Genomic DNA, 24,167 nt, shown 5'->3' with positions numbered 1-24,167 from the left:
CTCATCTCTTCATCTTGTCAGAAGGTGTGAGTAATAATCTGACAGCCTGCTGAGAGACTCAAGTTTTAATTTCCTTTTCGGTTGTATTATTTGAGAAAGAATAGGCTTCGGCGGTCTCTCCAACAATAAATGAGGATATACACATTGTGGGAGACTTCTTTCAAGGCTACCACTGCATATTATAAAGGTATGAATAGAATAAATATAACTCTGTGGAGGAACCGCTTAAGGGCTAAATGTCAGGAAATGAGTGAAGCCAGTGTTTGGATTAGATGTCAGAAAGATTTCATTTCCCATGAACGTTGCAGGAAAGTAATGACGGCTCACACAGGCTGGTGTGAGTGTTGCCAGTGAAAGAAAATGATCTTTAATATAATCAATGCAACATTATTAGGAAATTATAATGTCTGACGGTCAGAAGTCAGTATGTGATTAGAATAAGTGTTTACTACAAACAACTTACTTTAGTGCACAGCTAAGCAATGGCCTTTTTGCTCTATTATGTCACTCTTGGGTGGTTGGTCAGTTGGTCAGTCCACAAAAAGTTAATCACCCTTTAGCGGGCAGTTTTTCCCCTAGGAGGCTGAAATTGGCATGGACGTCAAGTATGTGTGTGTGTGTGTGTGTGTGTGTGTGTGTGTGTGTGTGTGTGTGTGTGTGTGTGTGTGTGTGTGTGCGTGCGTGCGTGCGTTTGGCAGTTTGGCATCCTTTATGTTGCATTACCGCCTCCTGGATTTATCCATACACTGTTTCCCTACATTCTCTCGGTGTGTGTCTGTGGTTCGCAGCGGTGTGGTTCCTTCACGATTGTGATGTCATCAGTGTTGATGTCATCAGTGATGTCACTTGAGAATTGTGATGTCATCAGTGATGTCACTTGAGCAAATTGTGATGTCATCAGTGATGATGTCATCATCGATGTCACTCGAGCAACTGTGATGTAGTATGAGCCGATGGCACACAGTTGCACGATGGCACCTAGGTGGGTGGGCGGTGTCTGTCTGTCTGTCAGACACGATTAAGGGAGCCCACGGAGCGGGCAATTTCCATAACTGCAGCCATAGCGCATCATCTCCAGAGTCTCCACCATAGGAATCAAGCCCGCGTAGCGCACGAGATTCCTAGTGATCCAAAATTGTCTCGTTGGCTAAAAGGTGTGTGGTGGGGGGGAGGGGGTGCATGGAAATTTCGAAATGCAGGATGGCAGGGACAGAGAGCTGAAATTTGGCATGGAAGTGTGTGTGTGTGTGTGTGTGTGTGTGTGTGTGTGTGTGTTCATGCCAGTTGGCTAAAAGGGGGTGGGTGTGGATTTCAAAATGCAGGATGGCAGGGGCAGGGCGCTGAAATTTGGCATGGAGGTCAAGTGTGTGAAGGAGTGTGCTGTGGTCATGGAGGTCAAGTGTGTGAAGGAGTGTGCTGTGTTCATGCCAATTGGTTAAAAGTGGGCGGTGGGGGATTCTGAAACGCAGGGTGGTAGAGGCAGAGCAGGGTGGTAGAGGCAGAGCAGGGTGGTAGAGGCAGAGTAGGGTAATGCAGGGTGGTAGAGGCAGAGCGGGGTGGTAGAGGCAGAGCAGGGTGGTAGAGGCAGAGCAGGGTGGGTTGCCCCTGCCATCCTGCATTTTGGAGTGTGTGTGTTCGCATGTGTTCGCAGCTATTGCAAATCCGCGCCTGTATTCTGTTGTGTATTTGAACGGTTTTGTTTTTGACAGTTTTCTCACTCACGCTTTGGTCACAGGGCTTCGTTAACTCAGTGTTCAGAAGTGGTTCCATAAAAGTGTGCCTGCATCCCGCCCGTTGTAATACCAAATTGAAATGCAAGCAGCTGCAGTTGTAAAAATTATAATGCTATAAAACTTTTGACTCCCTTCGTGGTCTTCTTTTTACCCCACTGACACACCAATGAACTTATGATGCCTCTGCACACGAGACCACACAGACACAGAGCTTTAGAGAAATGCCCGACAAGACTGAAAAGATGACTTTTGCATGAAGGCATTTTATTTTTCAAAAATATTTTGATTGGGGTACGACCTCAAGAACACCAAAACATTTCCCTCAAATACAGTTTGGTCTTAATGCTCATGTTTTTCCTTGAATTAACACAAATGCATTCTGCATACAGTTCAAAAAGTACATTTACATTTCTTGTTTTGAATGGGTACATAATAATGATACACAGTTAGTTGCCCTTTGAAATGTGAGAATACACATCCTTCAATTCATACAGATTTCAAAGTTGTGCTATGGATTTTCTGCCCGTTTCTTTTTTCTGTTCCTTCTCTTTTTTTTAAACCAGCATATTTTACAGGAAGAAATTTTGTTTAACTATTCTCCTCTTGAAGAGCAAGCAATAACACTGAACAGTTCAGTCATAAAGAGGGACAGAAAAGAAAAGCACCGGGGGAACTGAAATCATCTTCAGTAAAATATCGCCCTCTTTTCATGTCCACATGTGAGTGAGAGCCAGAGTGTTCTGTGCTTTCTGTGTGGAGGCTCTCACTGCCGAGTCCCTGGCTAGAAAATGTCACTGGAACAGGGCTCGTCACGGCCTGTCACACACAGCCGTTCCTGTCCAACACGTTCTCACTCTGAACTCACAGACGCGCTTTGTCAGCGCCTTTGGCGACCTCCGTAACATTCCGCGGAGCCTCCGGCGTTTTATGGAATGCAGAAATACGCACCTGTGGATTCAGGGAAAGGTCAAGGGCTCGTTGTCCACAACGAGTTGGGAAGTACAGTAGTATCACCCAGGGGACGGTAGCACCACCCAGGGGGGGGGATTAAGTTTAGGCACTGGGTAGGCGGTCTTTAGGTTTAGGCATTGGGTGGGTGTGGTTAGGGTTACGTTAGGGTCTCCAGGGGGAGACCCAGGGGTTTTCAAGCCCCAAGCCCAAGCCCTGGCCTAACCCAAAACCAGGGTGGTACTACCGTCCCCTTGTCGGTATTTCCCAACTGGACGACGAGCCTGAGGGCGTGCTTGACCTTTGCTTGAACCCACAGATATGGAGTGCTTTTTAACGGGCCGCTGCGTTCCATAACATGCTGGAGGCTCCACGGGGCGTTACGGAGGTCGCCAACACGCTTGCCAAAGCGGTGCTCTGAGACGAGTTGGAAGTGAGAACGGGCTGTTCTGTCACACACAGCCGTTCTCCTGTCTGGGCTTGTGCACGACGGGGCTCTGTGGAGGGTAGAGGGAAGGAGCCAGCGTGCACAGGAATCCAGCCAGCAACGTCAGGCCCAGTCCGCCCCACGCACAAAACATGGACCAACCGTAGCCATGACTGATGTCCTCTGGTATTCCAAACATGTAGCGAGGATAGCGGGACAGCTCAAAGTTGATCCCCGCCACACATGTGCAAAGGGAGATGATGCAGCATGTCCCTGCGAGAGAGAGAGAGAGAGAGAGAGAGAGAGAGCAAGAGAGAGTGAGAGAGAGAGAGAGAGAGAGAGAGAGAGAGCAAGAGAGAGTGAGAGAGAGAGAGAGAGAGAGAGAGAGACAGAGAGAGAGCAAGAGAGAGTGAGAGTGAGTAAGAGGGAGAGAGAGAGAGAAAAGGGGGGTAAACAAGTCAGAGAAGACAGCAACCCAGTTTCACCTTCTTCCCCACATGCTCATGCGATGCTTCTTTTCACTGAATGCATCTGTCAGGGTACTGAAAGAAGGGCATGTTTGCCTGGTCAGCGCTTCTCCAAATCACTGAGGCTCTGCTGCCCCCCTTTGGTGCTTTGTGGTGTAGCACTCTGCATGTAAAGCAGCTCTCTCTTACCTCCCATGAGGAAAAGAAGTCCAGCAACATACTGCATCAGATCATGCTCCTTACAGCAGCCCAGCACACCTACGGCCCAGCCGAACAAGATGATTGCCATGGCCATGCCTATGAAGCTGGCCGTCATCCTCTGTAGGTCTGCGTGGGGCACAAAGAGGAGTCAAAAGCCTGTTATTTTGTGTGTGGACGCATGTCAAGTTTCACTGTTAATTCACCTCCCCCCCAAAACATGAAAAGGGAGCTGTTGTTGGTGGGAACTTACGGAGCGAGTGCCACTCATCCTGCCGTATGGTCTTTGTCAGATTGATTGGCAGATTCTTCGGCAGCGCTGATGATGAGTAGTAGTATTTGATTGGTGTGCAACGCCAGACCAATCCTGTGGATGTAAACAACACAAAAGATGCCACAAAGGCATTGAAATTAGATGAAGCGATATGATATCACACGGCTCTCTCTGCCCCCTCCCCTCCCCCCTCCCCCCTCTATCCAACCACCCATCCATCCACCACACACACACACACACACACACACACACACACACACACACACACACACACACACACACACCCGCACCATTGTAGTAGCTTATTGTACACAGGTTTGTGTTACTATAATAGCTCGCCCCCTTTGTGCTGAGAAAAAAAACACACATCAAGCGTCGAAATGTGCTGTTCCTGTGTGCTGCGTAGGCCTGGGAAGCCTGTGCGCAGCATCAGCACCTTGGATAGCGCATTCGTGCACAAAGCACTGTGGTGAAAACAACCCCCTCTTTGAACGGCGTCGCACACAGCACTGTAAACACACAAATGCCACCAAAACAAACACATTTTGATCAAATATATGTGTATTAAACACAATCTCGAACCTTTAAATATCAGGTCCTCTGTCTCCAAGTCAAATCCCTCCCGATGGCACTTCCTCCACAGTCCGGTGATGGTGGAGTTGAATTGCCGACTGCAGAGGGACTCCATGGCCGGGGCAGGAGGCAAGAAGTGCCGCTTAGCCCGCAGCAGCACCCCGCCGCTGGAGCCCTTTCTCTCCACGTTGTTCTTCTTCGGTAGCATGCGGAGTGGAAGGTTGTTGTTGGAGATGTAAATGTATCCCGGGTCGTTTCTTTTGTTCGAGTAATTCTTGCAGCGTTCCCGGTGCCTCCTCGCGTCGGTCTCGTACCAGTTGTCGGTGCTGATCGCTATTGTTATCAATCCTAAAGCACAAAATGCCAAAAAGAGCCCTGCCACTGTTAAAGTTCTCATAGCAGCCATGTTCCATGCGTGTCTCGCCTTGCTGCTGCCGTGATGATTCCACGGGACAGCAGCAGGATTCCGCTCCTCCTGGCCGCTGTGATCAGTGTCTGAGACGGTGCTACAATTCAACAATGAATGGAAAACTGAAATTCAGATAAATTCCCCAAACCTTCATTTCTCTGATTTGCCTGGCAACGACGAAGAGGATCGAATTCCGAAGCACAGGATACTCATTTGGGCCTCGATAAGCTGTTTTGGTCGTCTCTCTCTGCCTCTGAAGTCAGTCTAGCCTAGATACTGGTCACTCCAACATTTCTTTCCAGTAGATGGAGACAGAGCATCATGTGAAAGCACAACAAGGTCCAGGTAGGCCTGCACTTTAGACTACTGTCTTTAGGAATTCATCCCAAAGTTTCACAAAGTCCTGTCAGAGAGAGTATCCTCTTGTCTTTTTCCATAATGTGCTATATGTATGAGTGACTAAATAATACCTCCATCAAGCAGCTGGGCTCTATATTGGTGGAGATAACCCCAATATGTGCATTTTGTGATAAAAGCATATCATTTGGTACACTGACTTAGCCAAAGGCATAAAAAGGCATTTTTTGCAGCCACAATCTGGCAGCCTATCGATATTGTGACTGCAATACAGTTGTGTAGACTAATCTGATATGGATCTGATCTGATCTGATCTGATCTGATCTGATCTTGGCTAGAAGTTTCTGGGCAATTCTAAAGTTCCAAATTTGAATTCCTCGTCATAAAAAATCTGTGATTTGACATCAGGATCATCCATATCAGACTACTTCCATAGGCTGCCAGTCTGTCGCGCAATTTTTTTATCTAAAAAATGCATGATGCCTCCATATCAGTTTTTTATGCCTTTGACTATAAATGTAGGCCTACCAAATTATATGATTTTATCACAAAATAGAATTGTTATTTTTAGCTAAGCTGCAGGCTGCACCATTACTAGCCTTCTGTTAAGAGTTCTATTATGATGGCCACAAGGACCTCATCTGAGACAGTTGTTCCAGTGGATCAGCAGACAGACAGACTGCCTGTGCTTTCCATTTGGAAAATATGACCAATCAAAATAACAATAAATATTACCATAATATTATTTCTATTGTATGGCTGTAAGTGCAGTCGGTGTGTGTGTGTGTGTGTGTGTGTGTGTGTGTGTGTCTGTGTATGCGTGTGTGCGCTCACGTGCGTGTGTGTGTGTGTGTGCGCGTGTGTGTGTGTGTGTGTGTGTGTGTGTGTGTGTGTGCGTGCGTGTGTGTGTGTGTGTGTGTGTGTGTGTGTGTGTGTATGTTTGATTCAACAACACTATGGAGAACATATAACAAATAAAGTAGGCCTACCAAAACAACATGTTACAGGGACACAGGATCTTAGGCCATTTACATCATGTTTCCGCTTGTGTTCTGGTCAGCACTTCCTCAAATGGAGCCATAACACTAAACGTTGAAAAGGGGAACAAGCCCCATTCCAAACTTCACTTTTGGTTTCGGCTTCTCTTTGCAGTCACTCTCCTAAACTCCTATATGAGTAAAAACTCTATGGATGTTTTTCTCAGTTGATACATGATACTTAGAAACCAAGTAGTTTAGCCAAAATTGCCTACATGCCTACAGAGAAAGTTGATGATAGGGAACTTGATTCACCTTCAGTATAAAGTGTTAAATCTAAAAGCAATCTCATTCTACTTTGGTGTTAACATGTGATATTTATTTGTAATTATTATTTCTATGAGTTGTAGCTCTTTCATGATATATTATCTGAAGATATTTTCACATGCCAACAAATCACCCAAAGTGGATTCTAATACAAACAATATACTGTTCATATGGTTTGCAAATAACTTTCTGTGATCAAAAAGCATACATGGAGGATTTCTTCTGTGAGTCCTAGTTGCCTGTAATCTAACCTCACATAACAAAATAGAACTGTGAAGTATTGTGTCCAGTGATGTTTTTTCAGGCGAATGAGGAATGAATGTAAATATGATTGGCTGCACAACGCTTCACAGTCAGGAACTACTGGCACTTAACAAATAGATGATATGAATGTAGGCTGTAGGGTCAGTTTATATTTCTCACTGGGACACTTTCAGTTCCTATTTGTCAAGTCAATGTTGAGCGGCTTTGTATGTTTCTCAACAAAGCAGTAAGGGAGAAAACAACATTTATGACCAGCTTCAGGAACAAAGATTCTCATGCTGCACTGATGGATGGCTATGCTGTATCATCTGTAAGTACTATTGTTTGATTATAACAGGAAAATACTTTTGAAGGTAGGTGGTGATGATTAGAGGATCTTATACTGTATTAAGCTTATGTTAAATGGTGCTAAACTGTTTCTTTGTGTATAGTATGTATAGAAGATTTAATATTTATGTACATTACAGTTACAAATTCTGGCCCAACAATATTTTATCGGATTGTGGCTGGACAGTCAGGCAGAGACAAAAACTTGACCTTTCTCAATGACAAAATCTGACTTTTTTTCTCCAAAGGGTTCAGAGGAAATTAACTCAACTGAGCCAGAGATTTATCGGCCACCTGCGGAGTTGTACTCCTACCTCTCTAATGTGGGAGAGATCTATGAAGGTGAGACGTCTGGATCTAAATGTGGAGTAGAGCATGAATTACTGCGTGTGTGGCTGAGTGCCTTGTCTTTTGTCATGTTTCAGACCACAGATGGAACTACCATTCTGAGCGCATGCAACAGGCCGACTTTGACAATCCTCCAGGAAATCACTTTGCAGAGCTACAGTGCGTTTCTCCTCAACAACTGCTGCCCTATCACCCCCTTCACCTGGACCCGGCGCTCGGACCTCTGACGGTGCCATCACAAGTAAGGTGTTAGGTTTACAGCTCACGTTCATAATGGTATGCAAATAAGCAATCTCAACATATACGGTTTAAATGATGACAAGCATATATAAGCAAGATTCAGGAATATGCAGTATATGATTAGCCTATACACATTCCCACCCCAACCATCCATCATCCTACAAAAAAAAATATGTTGTTGAATTTAAGTCAGAAGGTGAAGCAGTAGTGCTTCACCCTGAAGAATAGCCACAATGTCCTGTATTACATTGTTTTCCCCTGAGAGGACATGAAATATTTGATCATATGACTCTAGTTCATTTGCATTTCACCTAAAAAAGACAGGACACTGGTTTCAAGTCTGAAATTTACCTAGATTTGTGAGAAAGATGAACATTTCACCTTCTCGCCAACTGGGGTGCTGCTTGATGACATCAATAGGTTGAATGTACAGTACAGTACAGCACAGCATGCTAACAGGCTTGTTGTGTTTCTGACTTTCTGATTGTGGTTGTTTTCATTCATCATTCAAAATCCTACTAGGCCTACTGTATTGTACAGCCACCCTAGTGATGTCATCAAGCAGTGCCCTATTGGCGAAAAGCTGAAATGTTGTTCATCTTTCTAGCAAATCTAGATACATTTCAGACTTGAAAGCAGAGTCCTGTCTTGTCTGAGGTGAAATGCAAATGAACTAGAGTCATATGATCAAATGTCTCATGCCCTTCCCCTGAGTTGAAGAGATATTTGCCCATTTCAGCCTACTCATCATAAATAGGACTACAACAGAAACTCAAGCACAAATATGAGAGAACACACACACACACACACACACACACACACACACACACACACACACACACACACACACACACACACACACACACACACACACCAAAATTGGGGTAATATCCTCTGTGTCACTATGTGTTCACTAACGTCACCCCCTCCCCCAGTGTTATGTTGTGTATTGTAAAGCGTCTTTGAGAAAAGCCTACATAAGCCCCATTTATTTATTTACTTAATTAAATTGGGACAAATACTTAAATTTGCTCATTTTATTGAAGTTATGTACGTGTTCATACAATATATGATTATAAACCAGTGGACATTGAATGTGACAATGCTAAAGTGAAGGGGTTCAAGCTCCCTTGGGACCATATGCCTACAATGATAGGGAAAATATACTTTTTTTTTGGGGGGGGGGGGGGGGTTAGGGATTTCTATGAAGAGGGAAAATGTGTTTTTTTATTCATTTTGTATCGTGATGTGTGCTTTGGACCGTTGGGGATATTTTCATTGAAGTGTCATGCTCCATACCGCCCCCATCTGGCAGCTTCAGGTTATCATGCTCCTGCTGAGTATTGAATTCTATTTTGGCATCGCTACTTCCTCTTTTAGGACAAAGACAATCTTGTCACTACCACAAAGCAAAATGTCAGTCAGTCCTTGATAATGCATCTCTATTGCCTCTTTGTGTAAACGTGAACCATGACATGCTTTTATTCCCCCCCCCAAAGATCCCATATTACACCCCCGCCCTGTGCTACCACCAGTACCAGGCCTCTGCATCGCCTGCCACCTACTGCTCAGAAGAGGAACAGCGAGCACAAAGTCCGTCACTCGAGGTGTCAGAGGGGGAGGATGACTTTGAAGAGATTCACAACCCTCCCTCCTCCTTAAGGAAAGACCCCGGTGAGTATGGGTGTTTACATGAAATCCTAATTGAATGCCACATGGTCTCACATCCAGTCGTTTTGCTCGGGGTCATGAACAGGCTGACAGAGATAATCCCTCTCTGTCTCTATCAAATTGACTGACCACCAGGCATTTGAAATCATTCATATCAGTATTTAACAATTGAAGAGAAGATTCTATTACTACAAAGGGATGACTTTCAAAACTTTGATAGACCACTGGCTCAACTCACTCGACAGAACACTCAACCTTTGGGAAACTAACTGCATTTAAGAAATAAAGTTAAATCGTGTTTGAACGACTTTGAGAGCTAATAAATGTGCTGTATATTATGTGCTGTATGTATTTGATTATCCCAATTTTCCTTGTGATTTTATACTGTTCATGTGATGCAATGTTTTGTAGGCTACTTGAGTATTAGTGTTCATACAGTATGATCCCATAGCCTTGCTTTTTTCTTCCGATAACTTTCTGAAATACAGAAAGAACGGAAAAAAATAACAGCACATGGAAGGCCGAGGAAATGATAACTGCCAGATAAAATTCTCATATTATCATATTTCCACTCCAGGTAACAAGAGGAAGATCCGCTTGTACCAATTCCTACTGGATTTGCTAAGAGATGGTGACATGAGTGACAGTATCTGGTGGGTGGACCAAGACAAGGGCATCTTCCAGTTCTCCACAAAACACAAAGAAGTTCTGGCCAGCCACTGGGGCCTGCAGAAGGGCAACCGCAAAAAGATGACCTATCAGAAGATGGCCCGCGCTCTGCGGAACTACGGCAAGACCGGAGAGATCAAGAAAGTCAAGAAGAAACTAACCTATCAGTTCAGTGGGGATGTGCTAAGGAAACTCTGTTCAGAGAGCACCTATCAGTATCCCCACTGATGAGGGAGCAAAGCTTTTGTTTCATTACGCCAAAATCACAAAATCAGACACCATATGACACGGTCATTTCTGCAATTTTGCTTACAATGCTGTATTTATTTATTTGTAACACCAGGGTTCTTCCAGTGTGGTATTTGCTAACTTCTACCTGCTTGATCATATTTCAGCATGTGTGTGTGTGTGTGTGTGTGTGTGTGTGTGTGTGTGTGCGTGTGTGTGTGTGTGTGTGCGTGTGTGCGTGCGTGCGTGCGTGTGCGTGCGTGCGTGCGCGTGTGTGTGCGTGCGTGCCTGTGTGTGTGGCCCTAGCAAACACCTACCTATATTGCACAGTAGTCATTATCACTTACTAATTAATGGATTCTGCAAAGTAAACCTTTCCTGGAGGGTAATCCTGTTAACAGACCTTGTCGTGTATTTTCCATCCACCTGGTGACAAATAAACCACAGATAAAGAAGATTAGATTATCATTATACATGACTTTTGATCATTTCCTCATGAATATGCGTAAATGGATGTCATCTTGTGAAAAACTTTGTATTGCAACATAGAGGAAAAAGATAAACGTAGTATGGCAGAGTGTTTACCGACACAAACAATATTGCGGACATGTTTTGGCCTATACAGCCTTCATCAGAGCATATGAAAGCGTACAACAACGTCAAGGTGTAAAGGGCCTATATCCCCAATAAGCTAAATAATCCTAACAGGTGAATGAATATAATGAAAACAATTATTAATCAGGATCAAATCTCATTAATTGGGTGGCATCCTAACCTCACAAAGCCAAAGGTCAATTGGTTCCAAAATGTGGCACAAGTGCCTCTAGTGTTACACTGCGACATTACAAGTGACACTTTGATACAAAAAGAACAAGATCACACCATACTTAATGGTACTGTACTTCTTATTTATAGAAAGCACTTAAGGTTTAATTATTAGCTGGATTATGAGTTTTCTTCAGAGATAACGTTCAGAGATGTAAACGTTAAAGAGATTGCAATGCAATATTCTCAATATCAAGAGAGTGAGATATTAATATATAGCCTATAATATTATAGGCTAGCTAACGTTATTGACAAGCTGAAACATATGATTTAGTTTAACTTCATAAAAGAATGTGTTATGCAAAAATGATGTTAACATCACTTACGTCAACCAGCCAGGAAGTCTTTATAAACCTAGACAGAAGGGTATATTCATCATTATACGCAGATGACGGGGCTATATGGATCAGGGGAAGAGATTATGCTAGTGTGATGAGAAGGATTAAGGAGGCTATCCTGAAGGTAGAGCAGTGGTCATATAATTGGGGGTTTTAAATCTCAATCAGTAAGTCTTGTTATTGCACTAGGAAGAGAAAGATAGACGATCAGATACTACATTTATATGGTCAACCAATGGAAAGAGTGAAGTAATTTAAATACTTGGGAATTTGGCTTGATGAAAGATGTACATGGAAGATACATGTTGAAAAAGTAGAAACAAAATGTAAGAAAAAAGTAATTAATCTAATGAGAGCTATAGCGGGGTACACCTGTGGAGCAGATAAGCAGGCATTAAGAGATTTATACAGGGCATTGATGAGATCAGTCATCGATTATGAATGTTTTGTTTATGGGGCAGCAGCCAAATCTTACTTGTCCAAAATAGACAGAATGCAAAATAAAGCCTTGGGGATTAGCATTGGTAATGCTGTGTTGGTAGAAGCAGGAGAAATACCACTAGAGCTCAGAAAGGACAAACTTGCTTTAGCCTACTACTGGATTAGTCTTAGAGGATGTGGGGATGAAAACACCAAAAGTGTCTTAAACAAATGCTGGGAATATAGTTTTTTGGGTAATAGTTTTGGATGGATGGTAAAAGATAAGTCAGAAGAATATGACATTAAATAAATTAGGTTTAATTCCCCCATTCCCATAAGTAATATCCCCCCATGGCTATTTGGCTAAAGTTGATTTAGTATAATGGAACTAAAGAAAGATTGGGAGGCAAGCGAAATAGGACACTGTGCAAACTGGTATAAGCAGTCATTTTTACAACTATTTACAGATATTTATGGACGGATCAAAAGATCAAAATGATCAACAGTATACATCCCACAATTTCAAATTCATAGGAAAGAGAATTTCAGTTAAAGTATCAGTTTATACGGCTGAGAATGAGATGATGGCAGCGATTATTGGTCTTCAGTGGGTGGAAGAAGTGAGACCAGACAGGGTGGTGCTGTGTATCCACTCTGCAGCAATAAGTCTATATGGAATCAATCAGGGAAGATCTTTTCTTTGAAATGTTTCAATGTTTATTTAGAATTCAGATGTTGGGAATAGATGTAGAGGTAACGCTTTAGAATACAGCCCGCAAATAAGCATGTAGTTAGAGTATAACAACGGGGTTTAGGGCTGTAGTTATAGTCTAACTACGGGGTTTAAGGAGTGAATTATAAGATCTGTACTTATAGTCTAACTACGGGGTTTAAGGAGTGTAGTTATAGTATAACAACGGGGTTTAAGGAGTGTAGTTATGGTATAACAACGGGGTTTAAGGAGTCTAGTTATAGTCTAACAACAGGGTTTAAGGAGTGTAGTTAGAGTATAACAACGGGTTTAAGGAGTGTAGTTAGAGTATAACAACAGGGTTTAAGGAGTGTAGTTAGAGTATAACAACGGGGTTTAAGGAGTCTAGTTAGAGTATAACAACGGGGTTTAAGGAGTCTAGTTAGAGTATAACAACGGGGTTTAAGGAGTCTAGTTAGAGTATAACAACGGGGTTTAAGGAGTCTAGTTAGAGTCTAACAACGGGGTTTAAGGAGTGTAGTTAGAGTATAACAACGGGGTTTAAGGAGTCTAGTTAGAGTATAACAACGGGGTTTAAGGAGTCTAGTTAGAGTATAACAACGGGGTTTAAGGAGTGTAGTTAGAGTATAACAACGGGGTTTAAGGAGTGTAGTTAGAGTATAACAACAGGGTTTAAGGAGTCTAGTTAGAGTATAACAACGGGGTTTAAGGAGTGTAGTTAGAGTATAACAACGGGGTTTAAGGAGTCTAGTTAGAGTATAACAACGGGGTTTAAGGAGTCTAGTTAGAGTCTAACTAGACTCCTTAAACCCCGTAGTTAGACTATAAGTACAGATCTTATAATTCACTCCTTAAACCCCGTAGTTAGACTATAACTACAGCCCTAAACCCCGTTGTTATACTCTAACTACATGCTTATTTGCGGGCTGTATTCTAAAGCGTTACCGATGTAGAATTGTGTTGGGTACCTGCACATGTGGGATTCAATGGCAACAAAGCTGCAGACAGGATAGCTAAAGAATCACTAAATATAAGGCACACAATGGATATATCATTTTGAAAGGGGGGAAGGTAAAGCGCTAATTAAAAAGGGCAGAACATACTATAGAGTTCAGTTCAAAAGACAGTTAGAGCACAGGGTCTTAAAGGGAGAAGGAGAAGTGAGGAGGTAGTTCTGTTCAGGTTAAGATTTGACCACACTGGTTTAAACAATACTGTATTTTTATTGGGAAAAGAAAAGGTAAGATTGCAACAAAGGGTGAGAGAGGAGAGGCTGGGGATGATGGGATTTGGAAGAGATACTAGGAACAAAAGGAGATACGGTAAGGATTACACAGATATGGGTCATTTAATTCTTGAAAGAATTTTATGTTTACTTATTTATTTTAATTTTATGTATTGCATACACTTGTAAACTTGATCCTGTTCTCCATACTCTGGTACAGTAGGCGGCGGTATGCACCTTAAAAGTTGGATTGCAATCCGCCATAAAAACCATCAGAAGAAGAAACCAAGAAGTCACCCAGACAACTTCCGCTCACGGGTTTAGAATCGGCCAATCAGAGCCGAGATTGTGTTTCCGTAGTACAAATTTGAAACAGTCTCGAGCATCGACCATTGCGTCGACGAACAAAAACGAACGAGCAACCAGATTTAGCGTTAGCTGCTGCGGCAACTAGCGTTAGCTTTAACGTTACGTTAGTTGTCTATTTTATCTTTAACGATAGCTTCTTCTTTTTTTACCGTTCGGAACATAGACGCGTAGTTTTAATTATGCGGACTGGCAACATGAGGAGGAGGTTAGTAACCGCTAGACGTTTTAATTCTGCATTTCTGTTAACGTTAGCTAGCTCCACCCGTTAGCATAGCCGTTTCTTGTGACTAGCCAATGTGTTAACGTATGAGTAGTTTGGAGTGTAAGTTAAATGTCGTTTTCCTTTTTAAAAACGCTTAACGTTATGTCATACAGGTTTAATCGGTACATTAGCTGACGTTAACTTAGCCAAACCAATAAAAAACATCACATCGTTAGCCTCGCTAGATGTGGACTGGGCTTATGATTGCTAACTGTTAGCTTAACTGAGCTTAATGACCAATTTTAAAGGTCTCGCCAACGTTCGCATTTCGAACTCGATTGACTGGTATCAGGGGTCTGAAATCCAGACCACTGATTGACTTGAATGCTCTTTTTATTTATTCCAGCGAACTCCACGCAGCGGAGTCCGTGTCTAGCCTCAATAGAGCGTTGGCTATGTTGAAGGACATCTGGGAGGAAATAGGGATTCCAGAGGCCCAGCGCCTACAGAGAACCGATACTGTCCATCAGCACATTAGCGTGAGTTCCACATCGACTCAAAGACGGTCTGCCCTTCATTGTTTCAAACGGTTAAACATTGGTTTTACTTCTATTAAAGGGTTTGCTGGATCAGATGATTTCTGAGGAGCAGGCCCTCAAGAAGAGATTGCAGGAGAGCATAGAGTCCTGTCTCAAGGAACTCAGTGATCTGGCCAGTGAACTTCAGATGCCCCCCTTTGAGGTATAGTTACGGTATTTTCGTTGACATGTCTGGAAAGCCACTTAATGATGTCTAACTTTGGGGGGATTTTGACTCTTTACTGCTTTGCCTCTTGAGGTGGAGGAAGGACTCACCATGTTGCAGTTGGAAAAGGACAGCCGCACACGTGTAGAGATGATGAGGAAGCGCAAGCAGCAAAGAATGGAAGACCTCGGAGCCCTTGTTATCAAGGACCGCGAGTTGTGTGATATACTGCGTACCACACCCTTTTGCATCGACCAGGAGTCTATCCCATCAGTGGAGCAACTACAGAGTTACTGCTCCTACATTGACGATCTGACCAAAGAGAAGGTACCACTGTTTGTTGGTGCCACTGCCAATTGTGGATATATGATAGCATATCTAATTTTCTGTGACTTTTCCTCGTCTTTTTAGGAGCGTCGTCATGATGAATTTGTGGGCATAAAGAAGCAGATTATCTTGTGTCTGGATCATCTGGAACGCCTCCCAGAGACGAGCTTTGAGAAGGATGTGATGTGTGAGGATGAGGAGGAATTTTGTCTTTCAATCGACAACATTGCAGCTCTCAAACTGCTCCTCAGTCAGGTGATTTGCTCAGAGGCTTCAGTTAAACTGATGCTATGATTTAACAGTCCAGTGTCATATGTTATAAGCATTTGTTTTTGGAGGGGGTTTACTTTTATTTTGTTCCTCTTTCTGCAGCTGGAAGAATGCAAGGCACAAAATGAACGCTGTTGTGCAGCGTACCGCACTAAGATCCAGGAACTGTGGGAAAGGCTCCAGATCCCCCAAGAGGAGAGGGAGGCCCTCGCTGATCACATGGTCAACTCAAAGAAGAACAACATGGAGGCAGTAAGAAAATGATAGGTTGTCCAATGAGCAATTATTTATTTGCAGGGTTCCCATGGTCATGGAAAAGTCATGGAATTAGTAAAATCATTGAACATTTTGGAGAAGTCATGAAATTCATGTCTTTATTTTTTTTTTTTTATAAAAAAAAATATTAATTTTCAATAGCTTCTATGTAATGTGAGTGACCCACTGACTCCAAATTAATACCAGAAATTATTACTACGCTGGACAAATAGGACACTCCTCTTTATATTGGATTTTAGTGCTTCTTGTATTTTATATTAATATGGAAAATTTATGTTTTATTTCAATAGCTTCCATGTGATGCAGTGACTCTAAAAATCCAATATAAAGAGGTGTGTCCTATTTGTCTAGTGTAGTTCATTTCTGGTATTGATTCAGAGTCACCACCTCACATTACAGGGAAAAAATTGTATTATGGATCCTTTAAAAGTTATAGAAAGGTTTTGAAATTTCATCCATGAAAATGTGTGGGAACCCTGTATTCATAAATTGAATTGCATGTTCTGTCAAATGCTTCCAATTGATCCATAATGCTGTGGTGTTGCTCATGATGTATGTTCTTTGTTCCCAGCTCCACGATGAGGTTAAACGTCTAGAAATGCTCAAGTTGAAGAGCATCAAGCGATTCATTGAGGCCATTCGAGCTGAGGTTGCCCTTTTCTGGGATAAGTGTTTCTACAGCCAAGAGCAGCGACAGGCTTTCCTTCCATATCACGATGGTGCGTAGTTTTTATAGCAACGCAGATCCCTAACTGCGCTGAATCGGTTGACAATCAGAGGGAGAGAGTGGGTCTCAATGCATGTTTCTCCACACAGATAATTTCACTGAGGAGCTGCTGAGTTTGCATGAAGCTGAGATGTCGATCCTGAAGAAAGATTACGAGGATCACAAGGAGCTTTTTCAGGGAGTCACGCGATGGCAGGAGAACTGGGTGTTGTTCTTGGAACTTGATGTGAGTTGAGTTCTACCACACACTTGTTCTGTCTGCTGAAAATGTGCACTTTCCCATCATTTTCTCTAGCCATAGAAACCAGATGACTAATTAGTTGGTATGGTGAAATCCTCTCTGGACATTTGTTCTTCCATCACAGAGAAAGGCTAGCGATCCCGCTCGCTTCAACAACAGAGGTGGCAACCTTCTTAGGGAAGAGAAGGAGAGAGTGGATCTCCAAAAAAGTCTGCCGAAGGTGAGCAGACGTCTCTAAATGCCTTTTATTAGCATGTGTAGAGTACATTTCTGAACAGGATTTCTGATATTGCAACTATCAGGGTTCTTACGCAGGTTTGAAAAGTATAAAAAAATATTTTAACCATTTCCAGGTCTTGAATAGGGAATTTGAAAGTGTGTGTGTGCTGTCAGCATGCATTATCTCAAATACTGACCAAAATCCACTCAAGAGCATAGGGTCTGGGGAAAATATGGGATTTTAAAATTGAAATGAAAATTATGTAGGAACCCTGCCAATCGTCAACACATTCTGTAATTTGTCGCTGTACGCTATACGCTGATATGACGTAGTAGTTAGCAGGGGGAAGATGTCTACTGCATAAATCATATTGAACACCAAACACAATCTAAACAAATCAAGGTCTGGAAATGTATGAATTTTTTTTAATTGAAAATGTGTAGGAACTCTGGAGTATATAAGCAATGATGTCATTAGAGGCCCAAAGGAAAATCTATCTAATTGGATTACCGTAGATTAATTATCCATTCCTAACAGTAATGAACGTGAGCAGACAAGATGCTAAGGGAGGTGGATACAATGAGGGTTTGTTGGTGCATGACCCAGTTTTGGACAGCAGGTGGGGATGTTTGACTGTTTATATTTTGTCTCAGATGGTATGAAGTTCTTGCACATGTGGTTGCCAAACACACAAACAACACAAGAACATTTTTGGAAATTAGGCCAAAAAACAGTCAGCATTTAAATAAATTAGATGCATTGATGTTGCCTGGTTTGTTTCAGTTGGAGAAGTGTCTGAAGGCCCAGATTGACCTTTGGGAGCAGGAAAATCGCAGGGAGTTCCTGGTTAATGGCCAAAAATTCCTTGAGTATGTGCAACAGCAGTGGGCTCTCCACCATACGGAAAAGGAGAAGGAGAAATTGGAAAGGGTAACCTATTACTTTCACTAAAAACAAAGTCCAAGTGTGATTTCCTTTTCATGAAAGTTTTCATGTGATGTGATGACATTGTTTCTCTTTTGTGAAATAGCAAACGAAGAAAAACAAACAGATAGAGTCGGACATGCTGTATGGAACTACGCCAAACAAAAGGCGAATACTCCCAGTCGGGACTCCCACACCCAGCAAAGTGAGAAAGGTACGGCGTTGCAGTTTAATTAATTCACTATTTGTATTTCACACTTGAGCCTTTTGAGCAATGGCCATCTTCAGCTGTGGACTTGGCTGGCATGGAGATGCTGGTGGCCCATTTGCATGGCTCTAAAGTAGGAAATATTACGGCATGGACTGCCTTTATTGAAGCCATGTGTGGGGACCATGGACATCACCATGATAGCTAGGTTGCATTTTTCTATTCTTTACTTTGTGCCTACCACTCCTCGTTATGTTAATTCTTGGCCTACACTGATAATAACATTGCTGTTATGGCCAATCGCCGATGTTCACCTATGTCAATATGATTGGTTTAAAACCAGTTCTGTGGTGATTGTGTTTTGTACATGCTGGGAAACGCATGTAGTACTGTGAACTGATATTAACATTGCTGTTAGTGTTATATCACTCATACCACTATTATGCCGATACCGATGTGGTGGCTGATGTGTTGTCCCTACCTGGTGGGGTTTTGTATCTCCTTTTATGTTGGAAAATCTTTACGAATAAAAAATAAATAAAAAAGAGAAGGGTACAGTGTTATAGTTTAGTTAATTCACTATTTGTGACTGGCAGTGGCAGGGTGTGTAGTAAGTGAACCCACCTTCTTCCCTGTCATCACACAGCTCACTTCGACCCTCTCCACTCCAAACAGCACGTTGGGCGCTGGCTTCAGTGGAACCCTCTGCCACTCATCACTCCAGAAAGCACCTCTGTCCGCTAGCAAGGTAAGCTCACTATAGACCTCATCCCTCCTTTACTGATCATGTGTTTAAAGAACAGAAAACACAACCTCCTCTAATTCCAGGGCCTTGGCCTGCGAAACACCGGGCAGGGAAAAACTCCTCGTGCAGTCGACCGAAACAAGGAAAACATCTCCCACCTCAATAGAAATGCTCCGAGAGGCGCGGTAAGGGATCAAGATAGTGCGGATGACAACACCACCTTTAACGCTGTTGCTGGCACCTATGTGGACTTTGCGGTAAACTCTGCATTTATCTAGCCCTTTACTGCTAAAAGCCCAGTAAAACACATCTAATGAAGGGAAAAAAATGTCACTCAGTCGCACCACTATTTAAGGGAAATCAGCCTGAATTCGATTTCTTGTTTTGAGTCATGTATTCTTTATTATAAATTAGATAGAAAATGTAATCCTATGGCATTATCTTATTGCTTTTGCTTGAAATTCATCAACTGAAAATTTTCACAATTCTAGATGTGCATAACATTTTCCTTCAAGCATCTCAGGCAGTGTAATTCAATGATGTCACTGGGTGGCACTTTCTTTCATCATGACAGTTCATAACTTTCTTTGATCATGACAGTTCATAACTGACATGACATTGACAGTTCATAACTTGAAACCGGATAGCAAAGTACCCACAATCATTTTAGTCACACTGAAACTCCAATTTGTTCTCACTTTTTAAACTCACTTTGAAAGTGTTTGTCTGTTAACAGACGTAGTCGATATGTTTTACAAACAATATTACCGGTACACAAAGATTTTTTTTAGTTGAATTAAAAAGTGAATGATAAACATTGGTCATTTTGAACATAAATATATTTCCAAAATTATATAGCATTTTGGAATGAACACAACTTAACATAATGTGGGAGTGCAGTGACTTGTATATTTAACTGTTTGACTTCTGACATTTGACACCAGTACGTATATGAATCATATTGAAAGATAACCGTTTCTCTTTTACAGCGAGACCTCTCAAAGGCCTCAAAATCCAATTTGAAGGCAGGACAGCTGAACTCCACCGTCAGCCATCATCACTGATGGGCTGAAGGAACTACGGTACACCAGCACTGGGAGCCATCCAACTCACCGGTGATGTGTCAATATTTAGTTTGCCTTTTTCCTGTTTGACATAAGGATTTTATTTTATTTTAAATGTTACTTTTGTGTGAATTTTGTTCTTAACTGTTCAAGGGTCTGTTTCATAAGGGTTTATTTCATAAAACATTTGTTCCAGGACAATTTTCTCAACTATATACATACATTTTGGTGTCAAGCTAGTCATACGCCGTGACTTTTTCTTTTTTCTATGCTGTCCTATGAACCGAGTTTAAATGCTGTTATAGCAAAGTGTAACCTTCAGGAATGTGAGGAATGCTCTGTTTGGTGGTGATTTTCGGTTTGTGCTCAATGCTTCCTACACCAACCCTCACACTTCTCAATCAATCTGTGCTCTTATATTTACATTTTTGAATGTTCTTTCTGTTGGCGTGTTATTTTCTGATGGACAAAGAATGCATCTTTACTAGAATGTCATGGACTATGCTTGACCAGATACAGTATCTTTAGGACATTTGACATAGATGACAGAATGATCTCTCCGTGTTCTGTTAAGCCGTGCATGTCATGAGTTATTCTCAATCAATCTGTGCTCTTATATTTACGAGGCTTCAATGGCCATTTTTCAATGTTCTTTCTGTTGGCGTGCCGTTTTGTCACGCGAAATAAAAATCTTTTAAGATGACAGAATGACTTGGACAATGTAATTTTCTGATGGACAAAGAATGCATCTTTACTAGAATGTCATGAACTATGCTTGACCAGATACAGTATCTTTAGGACATTTGACATAGATGACAGAATGATCTCTCCGTGTTCTGTTAAGCCGTGCATGTCATGAGTTCTTCGAGAGCTCTCTCGCGGTGGTTTCCATGGACAAGCAGCACTGCTTTGATCGCACTTTGCTGGAAGCCCATCTCATTAAATTGTGTCAGGAGGCGCAAGAACTCAGCAGCCTGAAATGAATTTTCAAGAGTTAACACAGAAATGAAAGTGAAAAGGTCGTCTGGCTATATTGTTCTGTTTTCTGCTTTTGTATGTTTTAACACTGAAGAGATCACCTTGCTCTCACAGTTCTGGAACATTTCCAAGGCCTCGTCTACCTGTGCTTCATCATAGCCCATTCCACACAGACGGTTACTTGCAACCAAAAAGTTTAGGATCTGTTGGGAAAGGGACAAGTAAATATATTATATATATATATATATTATAGGAGGATAACATGATAAGCCTTGATAGACGCACAGATGGCACAAGAAGACACTTTCATCTGTTACAGTTACACGCTGGAAAATATCTCTAGAAATATCGTTCACAACCATTTCCAGGGTTCCTACGCAGGTATGGAATAAAATTTTAGTATTTCCAGGTCTGGAAAAGAGTACAGAAAAATGTGTTTACAGACTATTGTCTATTGTGACTATCTGACTGTTAATTTTTCTAAATAATAAAATTAAGCGTCATCCCTACAATATTGTCGCAATATTGATATTGAGGTATTTGGTCTAAACTATTGTGCTATTTGATTTTGTCCATATCGCGCACGAGTTCATATAGCTCAGTGCTGCTGGGTAGTAATCCAACTCTCTGAGCCACTGGATCACACAGTCACTTAAGACAAGTTTTCTCAGAGCTTTTCAGTCTTTCATCTGGGTGTCCACTTTCAAAACCCCTACTGACTGAGACTTGAACAGGCAACCTCACAACTGTCATCAAACTCTGCAAGCCACTGAGTTTCACAAGGTCAAGTCATTTCTGACAGAGCTTTTCAGTCTTGACTTGAGAAGTTCTTCAAAGTCCAAGCTTTCACTGAGGCTCAAACCCTAAACCTCAAAATTGTGGTGTGGCCATAGGTGTCATTTACAATGGGGACATGCATGTCCCCACCACCTTTCAACACAAAGTGACGCCCTTGTGTACTCGGATGTCAAATATGGTCTGACAAAGGAGTCTGGAAAAGTATGGAATTTTGAAATGGAAAATGTGTAGGAACCTTGCATTTCATTCAGAAGATTACCTTCTCTGGGCTACGATAGCCTGTCTTCTGCAATGCCAATATGGCTGTGCGTAAAGGGTAGCCCTTCTCAGTGACTGGTTCGAGCAGCTCTCTTTCCTCCTGGCTGAGAGCCGACAGCAGCTCTGCAGAGTAGTCAAAGAACACCCCATGAGAAACACCAGTCCGCAGAACCTAAGGAAAATGGACGAGAACAATAAAAAAAGGGGTGGGGGGGGGGGGGTTTCACAAATTAAAGAGATGAGGCTATGTGAATTGGCCATATCAGAGAATGTGTGATAGAAAAGAAGTTAACCTTATGCCTGCGGTTTTTGAGAACAGGTCCTGCAGATGAGGGTCGTGTCTGCTGTGGCCTGGATGGAGACGGCATGCCCGGTGTGTTTTGGGAGTACTTTATGTCGGTGTTCACTGGGCGCTGCTTCTTGCAGTTCTTCTGCGCTTGGCGGAGGGGACTGGCCTGCTGTCTGCAGTCTCTGAAAGCAGAGGAGGTGTCCGAGGCTTTCCCATGGCCTCCGTGGCCTCCGAGGCTCAGAGGGGAGACAGGCCTGTAGTGGGGAGTGGAAGTGCCACGGTGGAGGCTTTTGACTCTGGAGACTGGGTCTTTGGTTGCAGCGCTCCTTGGTCGCTGTCTGCTCATGGGGGGATAGGGCGCATCTTCAGTGGAGGAGCCCTCATTATCCTCAGAATAACCACCTTGTTCCTCTGAGTCAGAGACGAGGAACTTGATGGTGCGGCGCGTCAGGCAGCGGCTGTCTGCGGAGCTCAGGCTGTGACTCCGGGGACGAGGGGTGGGAGCCCTCAGGTCGCTGCTCCAGCGACTGGCCCAGCGACTCTCCTGAGGGCTGCTGAACATCAGGTGGTAGGGAGGGCAGGATGGAGAGGCCCCACCACATCTCGGAGCCCCACACACCGGGCGTGCTCTCCTGCAGTAAGCACCTCGCACCCCAGTCAAAACCCAGTTCTCCAGGTTGAACACATACTGCAACACAAAACCAAAAAACACCCTCAAATGATTTAAGGCAGTGACTGTAATATCAGTAGGTCTAATGACATGACATATCACAGAAATAAAGGCAACAGGAGCAACCTGGCATATCCTGAGATTTTTTTTAACAGTTCACTGGAGGAAATCTTGATTGAAATACATCCAGCTTAGGTTAAAATGAAAGTGTGTTCTCGGATGTCTAACCTTATTTTCTTGGAGTGTCTGGAGGTAGTCTGGGATGGTGATGTCTGGGGCCGTCACCAGCTTCATGGGCTCCTCCAGTGAGCCCAGTGGGGTCTTAAATGGGACGTCCTGCAGACTGGTCATTTTGGCGGTGAAATGCACCAGAGTTTAGCAACAAATAGCCTGCATCAGAACAACACATATGAAAGGGCTATCAATAATGTTTACAAATGGAAAGCAACTTTAAATATGGTTGTTTTCAGTTATGGATCAGACCTCCATTGCTTTTTTCAGCACTCACCTGTGTGCTGTGTGAAGTGCCTCGATCCTCACTGGTCCACAGCCTTCTGAAGCAATGACAGGTGTGTGACTGAGTGAGTGAATGACTATAATCCATTGATGTGATCCTATGAGACAAATCTCTTCATAAGCCTCTGACATCACCTGAGTTGTTTACCAAGAAGACATTCTTAGGAAATCTTCCAAAAGGCTTCCTGTTTTGCTACGGTTCTGTTATATAACATCTACCCGTCTTCTACCTGAAACATTAAAACGGACACAAAAAAAGCTATAATGCCATAAATTGTTTCAAAATTGTATTTGTATGTGTTTTGCAATGTTGTGTGTTGTTGCATGGTGATCTCATGTTAGATAGTGTAAGGATCCTCCCCCCCTCACAATGTTTATAGAAAT

The 24,167-nt window shown here is 42.6% G+C and overlaps 4 protein-coding genes across 6 annotated transcripts; 2 read left to right on the top strand and 2 right to left on the bottom strand.

The window, feature by feature from the left end:
- Nucleotides 1-3,133: 3,133 nt before the first annotated feature.
- tmem276a (transmembrane protein 276a) lies at nt 3,134-5,026 on the bottom strand (the record flags this gene model as incomplete). Its single annotated transcript, XM_083654594.1, has 4 exons — nt 3,134-3,381; nt 3,765-3,902; nt 4,027-4,140; nt 4,630-5,026. The coding sequence occupies 4 exons, from the start codon at nt 5,024-5,026 to the stop codon at nt 3,134-3,136; spliced, it is 897 nt and encodes a 298-aa protein (XP_083510720.1).
- Nucleotides 5,027-7,107: 2,081 nt separating this feature from the next.
- Nucleotides 7,108-10,883, top strand: spi1a (Spi-1 proto-oncogene a). Its single transcript, XM_083654597.1, has 5 exons — nt 7,108-7,264; nt 7,530-7,623; nt 7,707-7,870; nt 9,369-9,543; nt 10,118-10,883. The coding sequence occupies exons 1-5, from the start codon at nt 7,163-7,165 to the stop codon at nt 10,435-10,437; spliced, it is 855 nt and encodes a 284-aa protein (XP_083510723.1). The 5' UTR covers nt 7,108-7,162; the 3' UTR covers nt 10,438-10,883.
- A 3,485-nt stretch (nt 10,884-14,368) lies between these two features.
- LOC310792827 (protein regulator of cytokinesis 1-like) lies at nt 14,369-21,118 on the top strand. Of its 3 annotated transcripts, none has more exons than XM_083654587.1 (14): nt 14,369-14,531; nt 14,935-15,067; nt 15,147-15,269; nt 15,366-15,599; nt 15,684-15,854; nt 15,972-16,121; nt 16,717-16,864; nt 16,962-17,098; nt 17,238-17,333; nt 18,117-18,263; nt 18,364-18,471; nt 19,112-19,213; nt 19,294-19,395; nt 20,200-21,118. In XM_083654587.1, exons 1-14 carry the CDS (start codon nt 14,506-14,508, stop codon nt 20,272-20,274), a joined length of 1,752 nt encoding a protein of 583 aa, XP_083510713.1. In that variant the 5' UTR covers nt 14,369-14,505; the 3' UTR covers nt 20,275-21,118. The 3 variants fall into 3 exon arrangements, with proteins under 3 accessions (XP_083510713.1, XP_083510712.1, XP_083510714.1); XM_083654586.1 differs by having other exon boundaries at nt 19,294-19,467; XM_083654588.1 differs by lacking the exon at nt 19,294-19,395.
- LOC310792455 (uncharacterized protein) lies at nt 21,114-23,618 on the bottom strand (the record flags this gene model as incomplete). Its single annotated transcript, XM_083654144.1, has 5 exons — nt 21,114-21,248; nt 21,354-21,455; nt 22,310-22,480; nt 22,602-23,285; nt 23,496-23,618. 5 exons carry the CDS (start codon nt 23,616-23,618, stop codon nt 21,114-21,116), a joined length of 1,215 nt encoding a protein of 404 aa, XP_083510270.1.
- Between the last annotated feature and the right edge of the window lie 549 nt (nt 23,619-24,167).

The sequence above is a fragment of the Poromitra crassiceps genome (assembly GCF_964638095.1).
Source record: "Poromitra crassiceps genome assembly, chromosome: 18".
Classification (NCBI taxonomy): Eukaryota; Metazoa; Chordata; class Actinopteri; order Beryciformes; family Melamphaidae; genus Poromitra; species Poromitra crassiceps.
This window is presented reverse-complemented; position numbering and strand designations above follow the sequence as displayed.